At 33.2% G+C, this 17078-nt stretch overlaps 1 protein-coding gene across 1 annotated transcript; it reads right to left on the minus strand.

The window, feature by feature from the left end:
* Positions 1-220: 220 nt before the first annotated feature.
* On the minus strand, positions 221-10150 carry LOC134689759 (uncharacterized). Its single transcript, XM_063549730.1, has 6 exons — positions 9439-10150; positions 7513-7825; positions 5227-5322; positions 4734-5030; positions 3947-3997; positions 221-378 (listed from the first exon to the last, which is right to left on the minus strand). Exons 1-6 carry the CDS (start codon positions 10099-10101, stop codon positions 221-223), a joined length of 1578 nt encoding a protein of 525 aa, XP_063405800.1. The 5' UTR covers positions 10102-10150.
* Between the last annotated feature and the right edge of the window lie 6928 nt (positions 10151-17078).

Genomic DNA, 17078 nt, shown 5'->3' on the forward strand with positions numbered 1-17078 from the left:
CTCAGCGGTTACAGGAACTTCGCGGATTTCTAATCAAACGAGGTTATAAGAAATGGGACATAGATAAGGGGTTTGCGCGTGCTAACAATAACAGCCGCAAAGACCTGTTACAGTACAAAAAGAAGAGGCGCAGCAAAAAAGTTCCATTTGTGTTAACATACAATCCCGCCTTTTCAAACCTTTCTTGTTTGATCCGTGCCAATTGGCAAAGTATTGCCAATCACCCAAAATTATCCAAAATCTTTCCCGATCCTCCTGTCTGAGCTTTTCGGAGACCAGCAAGTCTAAAAGACTTATTTGTAAAAGCTGCTGTCTCCTCTAATAAAAGCTGTTCAACTACAGGATGGTGCAAGTCGTGTGGTAACAAACGATGTCTGACTTGCCAACAAATAGTGAATACTCAAACATTTACTTGCCACTCCACTGGGTCTGTGTACACAATATTTTGTAATGTAACTTGCAAAACCCAGAATGTTGTGTACATTCTTCAGTGTCGATGTGGCATGCAGTTTGTTGGCGAGACAGAACAGCCATTTACAAACGCATGAATGGTCATCGTAGCGACTACACATGCAAGCCCGACCTTCCCGTAAGTCGTCATTTAAGATCACATGGGCACGCCCAAGCTGATCTTTAAAAACTTACCATCACTATCATAGATCACAACGAGGATTGGTCAAAGGCCGACAGACTTGCTCGGGAAAGTTTTTGGATAAGAAAGCTGAGGACAGTTTCCCCAGAGGGCATTAATGAAAAAACATAGAAGAGTCACTCATTTATTCTACCATCACTAATTTCCTGCCATCACTTGTGGCCAGTAACTACGGCTTCCGTACTGGACCCTTACATTTTTCAGGAATTTTTGAATAATATTAGTTTTGATTACAGTTGGCAAGGGTGTGTAAGTACGCAGCCACGTTCTATTACTTAACCTTAGTAAACATTTATTACTCAATTTTCTTATCATCAAATTACTATATTTTTGGGATGATGCAACTGCCCTACCGTTGTCATATTTTAAATATCATACCAGTTTAGATCGGTCAGGACTGTTTATTGGGACTGTATTTCCACGCAGTTGTTTAACATCTAAACTGTCAACACCTTTCGGAATTTGTGCCAGTTCACATCGTAAATAACTTTTTTTATTTTTGGCATATTTTTGTAGTCTTGCGGTGTGTTTGAAAATTTTAAAATTGTTCCAGCATTCGCTTAAATTGTATAAATCAAGATTTTGATAGAGTCGTAATTTGAATTGACATGATTCATTTTTCATCGTGCAATTACCGAAGAAGGATATCTGTTATCCGAAATATCTAACATATTGTTCGTTTTATTGTGTTTTTGGTGATGTTGTATTCTTTAAGACTTGTTATATATTATATTATGTAGTGTACTTCATCATGTTTATATGATCCATCGCCCAGTAAGATTTATCGTTGACTATTTATTCAGTCATTTTATATATATAAATATATATCTTCATGCCTTATATATCATGTACTGTAGTACGCCGCTAGATTAAAACTAACGTGGAAAGGTAACATATGGCCACCGAAAGCTCTTTTTTCGAGAGCCCAGGTGGTCGTGTGGTCTAGCGGGACGGCTGCAGTGCAGGCGATTTGGTATCACGATATCACAGTAGCATGGGTTCGAATCCCGGCGAGGGAAGAACCAAAAATTTGCGAAAGCAAATTTACAGATCTAACATTGTTGGGTTGATGTTTAGACGAGTTGTATATACATTATGTACACAGCCATGTATCACCATCATTGATGGCGATCCGATGGATACATCTGTTGTATGGTTGTCACTGACTCAGACGTACTTATGAATATAATTATTTTCTGTGACTGTATCTTACATTAATTTGTAGGATCCTTTACTATAGATAATTTAGCTGATCTGTAACAATAACATCTTCATGCCTTATATATCATGTACTGTAGTACGCCGCTAGATTAAAACTGACGTGGAAAGGTAACATATGGCCACCAAAAGCTCTTTTTTTGAGAGCCCAGGTGGTCGTGTGGTATAGCGGGACGGCTGCAGTGCAGGCGATTTGGTGTCACGATATCACAGTAGCATGGGTTCGAATCCCGGCGAGGGAAGAACCAAAAATTTGCGAAAGCAAATTTACAGATCTAACATTGTTGGGTTGATGTTTAGACGAGTTGTATATACGTTATGTACACAGCCATGTATCACCATCATTGATGGCGATCCGATGGATACATCTGTTGTAGGGTTGTCACTGACTCAGACGTACTTATGAATATAATTATTTTCTGTGACTGTATCTTACATTAATTTGTAGGATCCTTTACTATAGATAACTTAGCTGATCTGTAACAATAACATCTTCATGCCTTATATATCATGTACTGTAGTACGCCGCTAGATTAAAACTGACGTGGAAAGGTAACATATGGCCACCGGAAGCTCTTTTTTTGTGAGCCCAGGTGGTCGTTTGGTCTAGCGGGACGGCTGCAGTGCAGGCGATTTGGTGTCACGATATCACAGTAGCATGGGTTCGAATCCCGGCGAGGGAAGAACCATAATTATTTTCTGTGACTGTATCTTACATTAATTTGTAGGATCCTTTACTATAGATAACTTAGCTGATCTATAACAATAACATCTTCATGCCTTATATATCATGTACTGTAGTACGCCGCTAGATTAAAACTGACGTGGAAAGGTAACATATGGCCACCGAAAGCTCTTTTTTTGAGAGCCCAGGTGGTCGTGTGGTCTAGCGGGACGGCTGCAGTGCAGGCGATTTGGTGTCACGATATCACAGTAGCATGGGTTCGAATCCCGGCGAGGGAAGAACCAAAAATTTGCGAAAGCAAATTTACAGATCTAACATTGTTGGGTTGATGTTTAGACGAGTTGTATATACGTTATGTACACAGCCATGTATCACCATCATTGATGGCGATCCGATGGATACATCTGTTGTAGGGTTGTCACTGACTCAGACGTACTTATGAATATAATTATTTTCTGTGACTGTATCTTACATTAATTTGTAGGATCCTTTACTATAGATAACTTAGCTGATCTGTAACAATAACATCATCATGCCTTATATATCATGTACTGTAGTACGCCGCTAGATTAAAACTGACGTGGTAAGGTAACATATGGCCACCAAAAGCTCTTTTTTTTGAGATCCCAGGTGGTCGTGTGGTCTAGCGGGACGGCTGCATTGCAGGCGATTTGGTGTCACGATATCACAGTAGCATGGGTTCGAATCCCGGCGAGGGAAGAACCAAAAATTTGCGAAAGCAAATTTACAGATCTAATATTGTTGGGTTGATGTTTAGACGAGTTGTATATATATATATATATATATCATACAAAATAACAGGAGCACCAACATTTCATAAGCCGAGTTGCGATATCAAACGATTTGTAGAAAAAGAACCATTTATTTTATAGGAGTACACTGGAAACTGTATCCTATGATAAGCTTTTGATTTTTCCATTTGTTTGAGGACTTTTCGTTTTTTTTGGGTTTTTTTATGAGTTAAGATTTTGGGATTTTACATTTTAACGTATTGATTTTCAATTTATGTTTCCGAAAATATATTTTTTTAACCGATTTTTGGTGAATTTAATTGGTTAAATTCTTTATTGATAAACGAGTGGTTTTTCTGATCGTATTTTTCATTAGCCAATCAACTTGTCCATCCTACCTCACTTACCTATTTACCCTGTTACTCTCTTACTCATAATATGACGATAATAAAGACAGAGAAGTAAAGTCATATGTTGAAAAAGTAAATGTTCTTCATATTTTATCCCAATCCTAAATGATAAGATTTTATAAGTACAAAATAAAAGTTGCATTGCTGACCTGGATTTCATACAACAATAACCAAACAAGTCTACGACTTTAATGTTGTTGTCAGATTGAAATAAGTGTTAAGCATATACCTGCAGTCTGTTCATGCCGTACTTCTAAAGGAAGTTCACAACTTATAGACACTACAAGAAAAAAGATTGAGACTGAGTAATCTTTATTTATCGTGGCAAACTCTTACCTATGATATAACGTTTGACTTATAATTATGATATTCTACGTTGAAAATTAGCACAATTTTGCTATCGCTCAGGGTTAAATATTTGTTATCAAGGGTCAACCCGTGGTAAAATCATGATATATTCAAGCCCCCCAGAATTATTTCTCAATTGTGATTTTTGTCTCATGTCGGTTGACATAAAAAGCAGAAAATGTAGACTAAAAACAATCTGAATCCATAGCTGCACTAGAATGCTAAGAAACAACAAAAAAATCGATATTGTTTGAAACTAAAACGGTCTAGTCCAACTCAATATTTAAGGCTTGGTTTGATCATAAAGATGGTACATGTCTTCTCAAGTTCCGCCAGTTAACCCATGGCTAATGTGGGCTTCCTTTTGGTAGTGTGGGGTGTATGGATACGAAAGCACTTTCAATCGAAATTGAGATGTCAAATCCAATGCTTCGTATAGAAAAAAAAATGGTTCGCTCTCTCTACACGTTACAGAATCCATAGCATTCTACGATAAGAAAATGAACAACTAAAGCCATACAGATATTTCCATACGTCCAATGTAATATGTGAATACGAAGACAGTGCAGAATTGTTTTGAATCTTCATAACATTTTGCATGCATTTGTTTGAGGGCTAAGTAATGCAACCATCAGGGTGTGAGTACATAAGTGAATAAGTTCACAAACCTTCATTAGCATTCAATATATGAAGCCTAACGTCAACTCGGCCAGGTATTTCTGTGTTGATACCACAGTCTTCAATCATTTTTGTAAGGAATGACATGACAGCAGTTTCGAATTCTTTAGAATCACCAAGTACTCTTGAGGCTATTGTTGTCAACATAATCAAGGAGCCTTTCTTCACAAACTTAATCTTGAACGATTCATCTTTCTGTGATGGACTTCGTAGAGTTGCTTCTACATCTTCGAGGTTCCAGTGCTCAGGAGTTGCTATTTGCCACAGGACAGGACGTTCCATTGCATCTAAAATTAAAAGGGTAATTATCTTTTATACAATTAGCATATACACAATTACAGTATCATTCATTTTTGTATATGTTGTTGCTATTTGTAAAAATTATAATATTTTTTTATTGTCTTCCTTTTTAAAAATGCACAACATGCTGGATATCAAAAATATAATATATTTTATGAGTTACTTGCATTAAAGATATCATACCTGAACATGCTTCCTCTGGAACAAGTACGTTAGGTCTGTCATACTTTACATGCATCTCTAATTTCTTGATTGTCCGTGACATTTCTACCAGCGTAACTGAAATAGACTTCAAATTCAACAAATGCATATGATTAAATAAAGGCAACAGTAGTATACCGCTGTTCAAAACTCATAAATCCATGGACAAAAAACAAATCGGGGTAACAAACCAAAACCGAGCGAAACGCATTAAATATAAGAGGAGAACAACGACACAACACCGAAACGCAACACACACAGAAACAGACCAATCATCAGACAAAACACCACGAGAATAACAAATGTAACATGAAAACCAAATACATGAATTTGGGATAGACAAGTACCGTGCCACGTCTTATCTCAATATCTCAAAAATAAGAGAACACACAAACGACTCAACGTTAAAATGCAACACAAAGAGAAACGAACAATATTATAACAATGACCATCTTCCTGACTTGGTACAGGACACTTTTAAAGGGGAATACAAGTGGTGGGTTGAACCTGGTTTTAAGGCATGCCAAACCTCGCACTTTAATGGCAAAGTTAAATATAACATTGAAATGACAACATAATATTACAGGACTACAATACAAATAAATAGGAGAACATATTAGACACAGAAAAACATGATTAATAGATAACAAAAAGCATCAGGTTTAAAATTCAATACGCCAAAAACGCGCCTTGTCCACACAAGACTCACCAGTGACGCCCAGATATAAAAGATCGAAAGTGAAAAAAGTACAAAGTTGTACAGCACTGAAGATCAAAAGTTGAAAAGGTTTCGCAAAATACGGCATTGTGTTTATGCCCGGGATAAGAACATTCTTATTATATAGAACAATTCATGCTATTGCAAACAGTAAATTTTATCAAATGAATATGAAAGAGATATACACAAAGAAACTAAAGTATTAACTAATTACAGAAAACTAAACCTGAATACATAACGCCTAGATATAAAAGATCGAACGTGAAAAAGGTACAAAGTTGTACAACACTGAAGATCAAAAGTTGAAAAGGTTTTGACAAATACGGCATTGTTTTTATGCACGGGATAAGAACATCCTTATTATATAGAATACTTAATGCTATTGCAAACAGTAAATTTTAACAAATGAATATGAAAGAGATATACATAATGAAACTGAAATATTAACTAATTACAGAAAACTAAACCCAAGTTTATCACAAAATAGACACACATCCGAATCAGTCCAGGCGTCAACGTAATTAAAAAAATTGTGACGTCACATACGATGGTGAAAAGGCAGAAACGTTATGCCACATTTGAATTTATGAAATTTAGAAACAGCATGACGTCACATATGAAAAACTATCATTCAAAAATGAGATAGAATTAGGATTGATTTAGAACAAAATACTGATAATTCATTTAAACAAAATGCATATTGCAATACTTATTAATAGCAATTAACTGTAATATATATATATATATATGTCCAGTTTGTTATGAATCCAACTTCAAACGTAAATAATCGTACAAAATTTAATATAATTAATAAAGAGGAGGTGATTAATTTTTCTATACGTCATACCTAAATATATAATAAGAAGACGTCAACACATTTGACAAAATCTGATGAGAATTACAAATATAACATCATGAACATTAAACATGTAAACTAAATACATGAATTTGGGATAAACAAGTACAGAAACACGTCTTATAGTAATGCGAATTCACATTCAGCAAAACGGTCACAATCGGGAATAAGTCACGTTTGGTAATTAAAAGATTAGAAGACATAATGACAAACCACAATCTACCATGTGGTAAAAATGTCCTTAGCACGTTTGGTTAAAGAGACATCATAGGGATCAACATTCATAGCATGTGGGGTTCAGTGATTGTTATCTCAGATAAGCATTCGTAGCATTTGATAAATTGGGGAATTAAAATAAGGGATGTGTAAAAGAGACAACAATCCGACCAAAGATCAGAAAACAAACGAAGGCCAGCAATGGGTTTTCCAAAATGAGAGACAATCATGCACCAAAAGTTTTATTGTCTTGCAATTGCTTCTACTGCTTGCACTACTGAGTAAACATGGTAAAGCCAAAAATTAGAGAAAACAATATACAACAAAAATAACAACATGTACTTCCAAAAAATCAGTGAAAAAAATCAATAATTAAACAGTTGTTGCATGTAAAATGGTCCTGTATAGACTATATGATTTTTTTGGAACATCATAGCTTTCCAAACTTAATAGGAAAAAAACCCATAAAAATCCTTGCCTTGTGTTTTCTCTTGGTTTTCCTGTACCTCCTTGATACCTGATCTTGTCTTGTTCAGTTCGGTTCCAATCTTTTGATAACTGTTTTCCTGAGATTTTTCCACTTCTTTCAACTCTTTCTGTAAGTTTTCTTCCGTATTTTGTATCTTTTCTGAGAGCGCTTGTTGCGCTTGTGCGAAACAATAGTGTACTTCTTCAGTTACATGTTGGTTGATAGCATCTGTATTTTTGATTGATTTATTGATCAGTCTTGTTTCCATACCATTGAGATATGCTACATTGTTATTAGAGCTGGATTTCACTTCTTTTAATACCTGTTTTCAAAACAAACTTTTTTTAGACAACACAAAGCTAAAGTAAACTGAACTGCGAACAATGCATATGAGCATCGTTGCATTGAAGCACGAGACGTAGAAAACATAGTCTAATATCATTTGATTGTATATCTTGATTATTGATTGTTTAATAACGTGAATAGTGACAGTACCGAATCAACACTGCTACTGAAAGTTGGCCACTTGATCCAGAGCTAACATGAATAAAACATTTGATAAAACTTTTAGCCAGCAAGACCTATTTTTTTGGTAAATTCCTCCTTCCAAGGCCCCATTATCAATATAATAAAATTAAATAACTCGAGGTGACATCTATCAATATCATATTCTAACTCGATATGGAACCTATAATAAATATTCTTTTCTAAATTACTAAAATAAAATCCGCTAAACGTTGATCTAGCCTTGTAAACCTACACCGGTTAGAGTCATATTTTATCTATCTTAAGCTAACAGATACGATAACAGAGATGATAAGCTTCATACGGTTTGTTACTTTTTTGTTGGTTTTAAAAAATAAGCTTTAAAAATGCGAATTTCAAGGTAAAATGGGACTATTTTAATATATATTGCCTAAGAGGAAACTCGTTTATGCACGATTGTTGCCAGCTATCATTGGCCTCATCAATAAGTACATGTAATACAAAAGCCACAATATCATACCAATTGCCACATTGATAAAGCCTATTGTTTATTTATATAATGAGAAATTCACTACATGAAAAATACGGCTATGCTCTAATATCTAAGTATCATAATAAATGATAATGTGCAGGAAGGAACCATGTCGAGTGTTTGCCTTGCATTTGTTAACATCATTCCGATTAAATTCACAGAAAATGTGAATAAGAAATAATTAAGTCATTCCTAACCTTAAATAGGCACTACCTATTAAATTCATGTTCAGCGATTTACCTCAAATTGTCATATTGGATTTATAACAATGTAAAATAATTATCCAAATTATAAAAAGTCTAAAATAAACAATTTAAAGGACATGGACGAGAAAGTATTTAGCTTTCTTGTGTATTGTAGTATATACGCCATCTTATTAACTTTCAAGATGAACACGAAAATAACCGACGGTCTTATAGACCAAAATAAACATAAACATGAATATAAATAGATACATACACCTTGTGTAAATGGATTTGTCCATGTATGTTTGAAAAATAAGTTATTTTTCTATTTTAAATGATTATCCTTTGTTTCACTTTCAATGATGACATTCTTTTCTTTTAATAGCCTAACACACATAAATCAGGCATAATCCATCTCAAGCTGATGGGTTAAATAGAAGTTAACCAGAATAAAGATTCAATGAAGTAGAATTATTTTTTTGCAAATAAACTCATCATAGATACCAGGATTAAATTTTGTATTTACGCCAGACGCGCGTTCCGTTTACAAAATATTCATCTGTGACGCTCGAATCCAAAAAAGATCAAAGATAAAAAAGAAAAAGAAAAAAAGACAAATGTACGAAGTCGAAGAGCATTGAGACCAAAATTATTAAAAGTTTTGCCAAATACAACTATTTTCCTGAGGTAGAAAAGAATTAGTAGTTATAAAATCATCTTAAATATTCTTACCTCCTCAACGTTACTAAGTAATTCTGTTATTTCTTCCTTCTCTAAATCAGTTTTGCGCAAGTATTTGATTTGTTGTCGGATGATTACCTTGTAAGAAGGATCTGCTAGATCGACTAAGGCGTTTTCTAATTCAGTCCACGTTGAATTCAATAAGATCATAGGATAACACTTACTTGAATAAGCATGGCAAATCTTACTTCTTGTAGTGGTAATTATATCCAATGTAGTGTTCTCGTTTGCGGACAATATTATTAAATTTCGAAGGAGAAACGATATTGCACTAATATCAAGTTCGTGAATCGCAATATTGTGTGTGACATATTTGTGAAGACAGACTTGTACAACATCTCTGCCATTACGGATAATGTGTGACCTATTTTCAGGACCATTATCAGTATAAAGCTTTTTGAATATCCAGTTGTCCATGTGACTCATTCGTGTGAAATTGTAACCTGCTGGTGGACATTCACAACATAATAACTTCTTAGATTGCCGTAGATGAAATAGTTCATGTTTTTTGTCATCAAGAAATTGTTTAAAATTTCCGTTGTACGCTGCTAAAAATTTATTTTGAGCAAAAGCAGTAAGAACGCCTGTACCTGTTTCGACGACACATTTATAAAGGCGTAATAATTCCCGTGACTCAGGTGTGCTAGTACTCATTGCAGTGAGCTGGTTTCACCACATATATTTCATACAATTGTTCACTGATATCTGATAGGACACAATACACTTTGGAGAGGCTTCCAATTGTTTTCTATGCGCAAATGCTTTTCCATTGTGGACACATGCTGTAAACACAAATCGAAAATCAGCAGTAGTTGTAGCTTTCTATATTTACGCACATTAAAGATTGATCATCTATAGTGCTGGCCATTTTCGCTTTCCGTTAATACAAATATGACTGATTATATGTATTTATCCATCTGCTATGGTTTAGATTGCTTTCCTTTTTTATGTTTTCTAGCTTTTATGTTGATAAGCAATTATGAAAGTATTGTTATTTTTAAACGAAAAAAGATATTTGTGATATCATACACGGAAGTTTATCAATAAATAGATTTTGTTGAATTATGGGTAGGTCGTCCATTGTATACCTGTTTAACACTCCTATTATTGATGTAACCGATATAATATAACATTTAAATAACAATGACTGCAAGCTTGGTTGAACCGCCATTAATTTAAACAAAATTCGTTGTCACATAATCATGATATTACTGCTTTTTTACATTTAAAAAATAACAGGTGAAAAAGGTAAAATATTCAATGAAGGAAAATGAAAACCTTTGTATAATCAAATAAAGGTAGTTAAATTACATTACCGACATCGGGTAAATAATTTGGTAGAACGTCCAAAGTGTTTTGAATATTTTAACATTTATAAACAATAAAGTTAAAGTAAATAACGTTTGCACAAAAATGCTGCAAACTATTTCAACAAATTTTATCCAATTGATATTGACCACATCCCTCTTTACATGCTTTAGATTAATTGTTCGGAAGATCGTTATATATATATATATATTTTGTCTTTTGTCATATGGTTTGTATTATCATGATTATAAAGGGCTGAAAATAACACATCAACTTGGTTAAAATGAAAACACATCGGTATATTGAATTATATTAATAATTATATTGAAGGATAAACTTTATGAATTCATTACGTATTCCTACTTTATACGTCTCATGTTTCTGAAGCGCTTGACTGACTTGACCTTCATCAATAACGCCCAAACTAACACATTGCAAGCCAAAATATATGGTTTTATTGTTTATGATTGACTTTGTAGTCTTCAGAATTTCTCTCATAGCAGAACAAGCCGCTTGCGATGCGGTGTCGTTTACACATCTGCTTCGCTTTATCACAAATCAATAATTCGCATGACTCTGAATCATCTTATTACGAAAGGCCAGTATTAAACTATAGTTGCTTCCAGATATTCAAGTATTGTGGTTGCATTTGAAGACGTGTTGCACAAAGTGCAAAACTTATTTATAGTACGGTGATATCGGCTGGTTTTGGGAAAGCTGGGGAAATGTGATAACTTTTTAACAGATTAGGGAACTGTGTGGTGTTTTGGTCTGCAAAATGTACAAAGACAGTACCTTTATGTGTAATCAACAGCATGATTGAACAGTTATTGAAATTTGACCTGCTTTTGTGGCATTGATTTTTCTTGTTACCATGGTTACTTCTATATATATGATAAGGACGTTAGTTGGATTAGTCATTTTTATTACAGTATTCAATAAACGATACCTGTAGTTGTTTCAGATCACCTATACTTTGCACTTAATATTTTCATATTATTTAAACAATTTGAAGCGCTGAGTGAATTCCATCTAACCTGTCTATGAAACAGTCACTCATTGAAAACTAAGACAGACTCAATAGGGATGAGGTGCTCTGCCTTTTGAAGCTGAGCAACATAACGACAAGTGTGAGCCTTCTCCACACTATTTAACTTTCGGAAAATCGTAATTTTCCAGATGTCTAGCTTATGAAGGAATTCGTTTAAATCAATATGGTTCATTAAACAACAAATCGTCCGTAAAATTAGAAATGATCTGTGGAATAAAAAGAGTAGAACTAGAAATATTATCTGTCAACTAATTATACAGATTGCATGAAACTTGCTGGTGAATACTTTTTTTCTTAAAAAAATATTAGACCTGAACATATTCGTGTGTCAGATTTTAAAAATCTTATTGATGAACACTGAATAGCAAAACATACTGTGACCTATATGTATTGATATTCGTTTTCGTATAACATGTACATGTGTCGCGATTTAGTGCTCCCTCCGTGTCAGTTTTTTACTTTTTTACATTTATGTATACCTTTTACTTTACCATTATAGGTCAAAGTACGGTCTTCAAACGTGGCTATTTTTTGTATTTGTTTCAAATACCTATTCAGATAGAATCCAAATACGAACTAAAGACCGTTGCAGGCTAATAAATCTTCTCGGTATTTCATAACTCCAGCAGCTATTCTGTTCATTGATGACAACTTGGCCGATTCCGTTTCTCCATCTATTAAATTGAGAGCGGAGGTTTGCCGATTGCCACGTGTCCTAATCGCACTTCTTGATGTGCATTACTTTTAGATATCTGTAGATGCGCACTGAAAACATTAGGTTAGTAAACGTTTCCTTCCTGGTAAAGGTGTTAATAATGACATTATTAGTTTTGTCTTTGAATAGATTTATCTCAAATTATATGAACCAGTTTAAGGTGAGTAGTATTGTTATTCATAAAGGTTTATTTTCCATTTTTGCAGGAAACTCTACTTAAGGTACGTCATATTAACAGTTTGGCTAATTGTGCCTTATTTACACAACACATTAAGCACCGAGTACAGTCAAAAGTTTAAAAGCGTGGCAGAAACTAGCTACATTTATTTTAGATGCACTTTATGTTTCAGAAAATTATTATTTTTTCTGGATTTTTTTGCATTTTTATTTCATTCCAGCAGATGGTGCCAAAATAAACTAAGTTCATGAACAAAAAAAGTCACGAACTTTTATTATTCATGAATAATTCATGACTTTATAGTTCATGAATAATTCATGATTTTATAGTCATGAACTTTTTCTATTCATTATCTAATAGTTCATGAACATGCTTGTCCATTTGTAGTTAACGTCTTGTTCATTTACAGTTCATTTATTTTTTCATGAATATTTCATGAATTTCGTATAGACAAGACAAGACAAGACAAGACAAATACTTTATCAAAGTCTCACCACTTGTTACATATAAAATATACAGCTTTTTAAAACACAAATTAACAACAAGAGCCACTCTATAAAGAGTTATGAGAGACTATAAAACATTTATTTTTTAATTATTATACAAATACAACTTAGGTCAACTATCACGAATATAAAATACATTTTCGCTTTATTAAATTTTCATGGCAGATTTTGGCAGTATAAAATACCATATTTTCATTTGTAAAAAGAAATATAATTGTCAGACATATGTAAAAAATTCTCATCAACAATACTAGCATGGTTAAAACTAACATTACGAATCTCTGAATATACAGGACAGTTTAACAAAACATGTTTTTCATCTTCAACGTCATCAGTACAGTTAAATCATAATCTATTTTAAATATAAATATTCTCATAACGACCAGTTTCAATTCTGATGGGTGCTACACCGCATCTAAATTTTGCTAAAGCACTCCTGTATCTACCTGGTATATTAAAAATTAAATAATTTTCTACGCCATATACATTTTTAAACATTCTATATGTACGTAATTTATTTTTATCATCTGACATAATCTTGTCATACCATTCTCCCTTAAATTTTTCAAAACATATATGTTCAATATTCTTAACTAAATCTTTGTTCAAAATAGCACAATTGCAAAAATATTCCATATCAAGTTCTTTAAACATATTTTTTACTCTAAAATGCCATTTTTGTACTTTTTTACATGTGTTACCCCATATATACCCCATATATGAACAATACCAGTGTATGAATTATTCATGTACACATGAACTACTATTCATCAGTAAATCATTTCAAGAACAATGTTTGTTCACGTGTAGTTCATGAACTGTTCAGTCAAAGTTCATGACAATATTAAGAGTATTTCTTGAATTATCCAAAAACTCTTAGCAGATTAATATTATAGTGTAGTCAGTATTTTAAAACACAGTAATGATTAAATAGACAACTGTGAACTATAAATAGAATTGTTGACTTAAACATTTAACCATGTAATGATGATCGATAGCTCCGATACAACATTTGAACTATGGATATTAATGGGTCTCTGACAAGGAACCTATCCCATAAACTGAATACTTTAAACTATGTGTTAGATAAGGATTTACATATCATAAGTAAACTTCTCTTCCTTTCTGTAATTATAATTGCTTTATCAGGACTTTCAACTAGAAATGCTGAATAATATATTGTTCTGCTTGAAATTCTTCATAATTACCTAGACATATCTTTTTATCAATAAATGCACCAGTTTCCCCTGCAAAATCAAAAATCGCTGCACCAAGAATCAAAAGTTCATGATGTTTAGTTTCACTTAATGCCGCTAACATATATATCATAATTTGTATTAACTATTCTGCTCTTTGTTGGTGTTGTGATTGAAAATAAAACTATTCAGACTAATTCTTTTTCTAATTCTAATAAAAACAACACGTATTAATTTAAATTGAAAGTAATTATATTTGTCAGAATATGTTTATTTTAACAAAATATCAAGGACTATTGATTCTTTGTGGAGGGATTTTTGATTTTGCAAGGGGAAACTGGTGCATTTATTGGTTAAAAGATTTGCCCAGATAACTGGGAAGGATTTCAAGCAGAACAATATGTTGATCAGCATTTCTAGTAGGAATTTCTGATACAGCAATTATAATTACAAAAATGAAGAGTAGTTTACTTATGATCTATACATCCTTCTCTTACACAAAGTTTAAAGTATTCAGTTTATTGGATAGGTTCAGAGACCCTGAATATCCATAATTCACAAGTTTTATAGGAGTTCTCCATCATAATTGCATGGTTAGATGTCAACAATTGCTTCACCCATGATAGACTGTGTTCATTCTAATGTGTTCTTGTAGTAAATTGAACTTTACTAATGTCCAGTTGTTATAACTGTTAACTATATATGTTGAAGAATAATTGTACCATCTTTTATAATCATAGTATGAAATGTATAAATTTTATTGACAGTTTGTATTTGTCTATTTAATCTTTTTTGTGTCTTAAAATACTGACTACATTCATGATAAGAATCTGCTCATGAATTATTCATGAACAGAGATGGTTCATGAATAATTCAAAAAATATTCTTAATAATTAAGTCATTTGTATGTAGCCCCCAAGGGTGACTGGGGTATAGAAATATGGCCACTTGGTCTTCTCCCGACCGGCAGTAAAACGCTTGCTGAAGTGGGGCGTCCGTTTGGCTGTGCGGGATGTATCAAGTTCGCTGTCATGTCCGGTCAGAAGGGGACATTAAATCCAATGCCTCGTGTAAAGAAAGTGCCACGCTCTTTGCACGTTAAGAACCCTTGCAACAACTTTTTTGAGGGTTCCCTAGGTGGCCTGTTGTAAGGCAAAATTTCTGTCCCTATCCAAGATACCCTAATTTCCCAGTGGCAGTCCAAATTTTTTCGAACATCATCCCAGATGACCTCTATCATATCAACCTACCTATTGTATTTATTGTAAAGTTGTTCTCGTCCTGAATATGCATGAAATATTTGCCACTGGACGTTAAGCAACCAAAAATCAATCAATCATTTGTATGTCTTCAATAGAAATTTTTTTTAAGGAAATAAACATACATGCATCAAATGTAAAATAATTACCCTATATCACTGTATTTAATACAAACCTTATTTACATTCATATTTTTAATGTTGCACTGCTTTGCTTTGGCAATCTAGTAACATTTGACAACCATGTCTAGACTACAGTCTCTGCAAATACATGTACCTGGAAGTATAAACGTATCATTTTGAAAACTGTTTTACATAAACATTTTTATGGTCATATATGTTTTATAATTATTGTTTAATTATGATTTATTCCAAAAGTATATACTTAATTTAGCATGCCACTAAAATGTATGTGGTTACAACTTGACCAGGTCAGCACAGCATCTTAATTCAAATGTGCAAAAATGGAGCATAACCTATTTGTGTCATTTTGGTCTCTTGTGGACAGTTGTCTCATTGGCAATAATCCTCATTTTCTTTTTTTATACAAACATGTGCATGTATAAATGTGCTCCATATGTAGACATTTTTTTCACATTTGCCTTCTTAAAGAAAGTGACTTAAACCCCACTCATAAAGATCCTTATAGAATTTTAAATTGTGGCTGTTAGATATTAGATAAAATGTTCTTCCCTGGAACTGTATACAAAGCAAACATACACTTTGAATAAAATAATTTTGGTCATGGAAATAGATTAAAAGTCACTGAAAAAGTTGGTCATCATTTCCACCTGGTATTAAAACAAGCTTTTTGCAACTTTCCTAGATCACGAGCAAGGCCTATACAATTTGAACAAAGAAAGCTATTTATCTATCTTCATATTTCAATAACATGCAAAGAAATGGGACAGCCCCCTTATTCCTAAAGGAACACATGTCTTTGCAAACAATAGAAATTTATAATTTAGTTAAAAATATGCTTACATGTACCTGTTTCAAGTTGAAAGAATTATCCATGAAGTGTATTTATAATTTCCACATTAGACAGTGACAGTCATTTTTTAGCAGCAGACTGTTCATGTCACAGGTGTTGATCACAACGGAACTTCACATTAGTTTCCCCCTTTTTTCTTTTTTCATTGTGTCCAAGTACATTGAACAATGGCTTGAACATATTTGTAAATTTCATGAAGGTGGCGGGAGCAAATCACATTCTGTACAAACAGCATCCTGTTCATCATGGTCTTCATCACGATTTTCACATGTTTTCTCAAGTTTGTTATGACTTTTATGTCCTCATACATACATTGTCATAGTAAATGCTTATCATTGTTATGAAACTGACCAGTCATTATGAGGAATGTATACAGATATATTTATATTAGATGTAAAGTGTAAAATATATTGATTTAAACAAGC

This window comes from Mytilus trossulus, chromosome 11 (assembly GCF_036588685.1).
Source record: "Mytilus trossulus isolate FHL-02 chromosome 11, PNRI_Mtr1.1.1.hap1, whole genome shotgun sequence".
In the NCBI taxonomy this organism is placed as follows: domain Eukaryota; kingdom Metazoa; phylum Mollusca; class Bivalvia; order Mytilida; family Mytilidae; genus Mytilus; species Mytilus trossulus.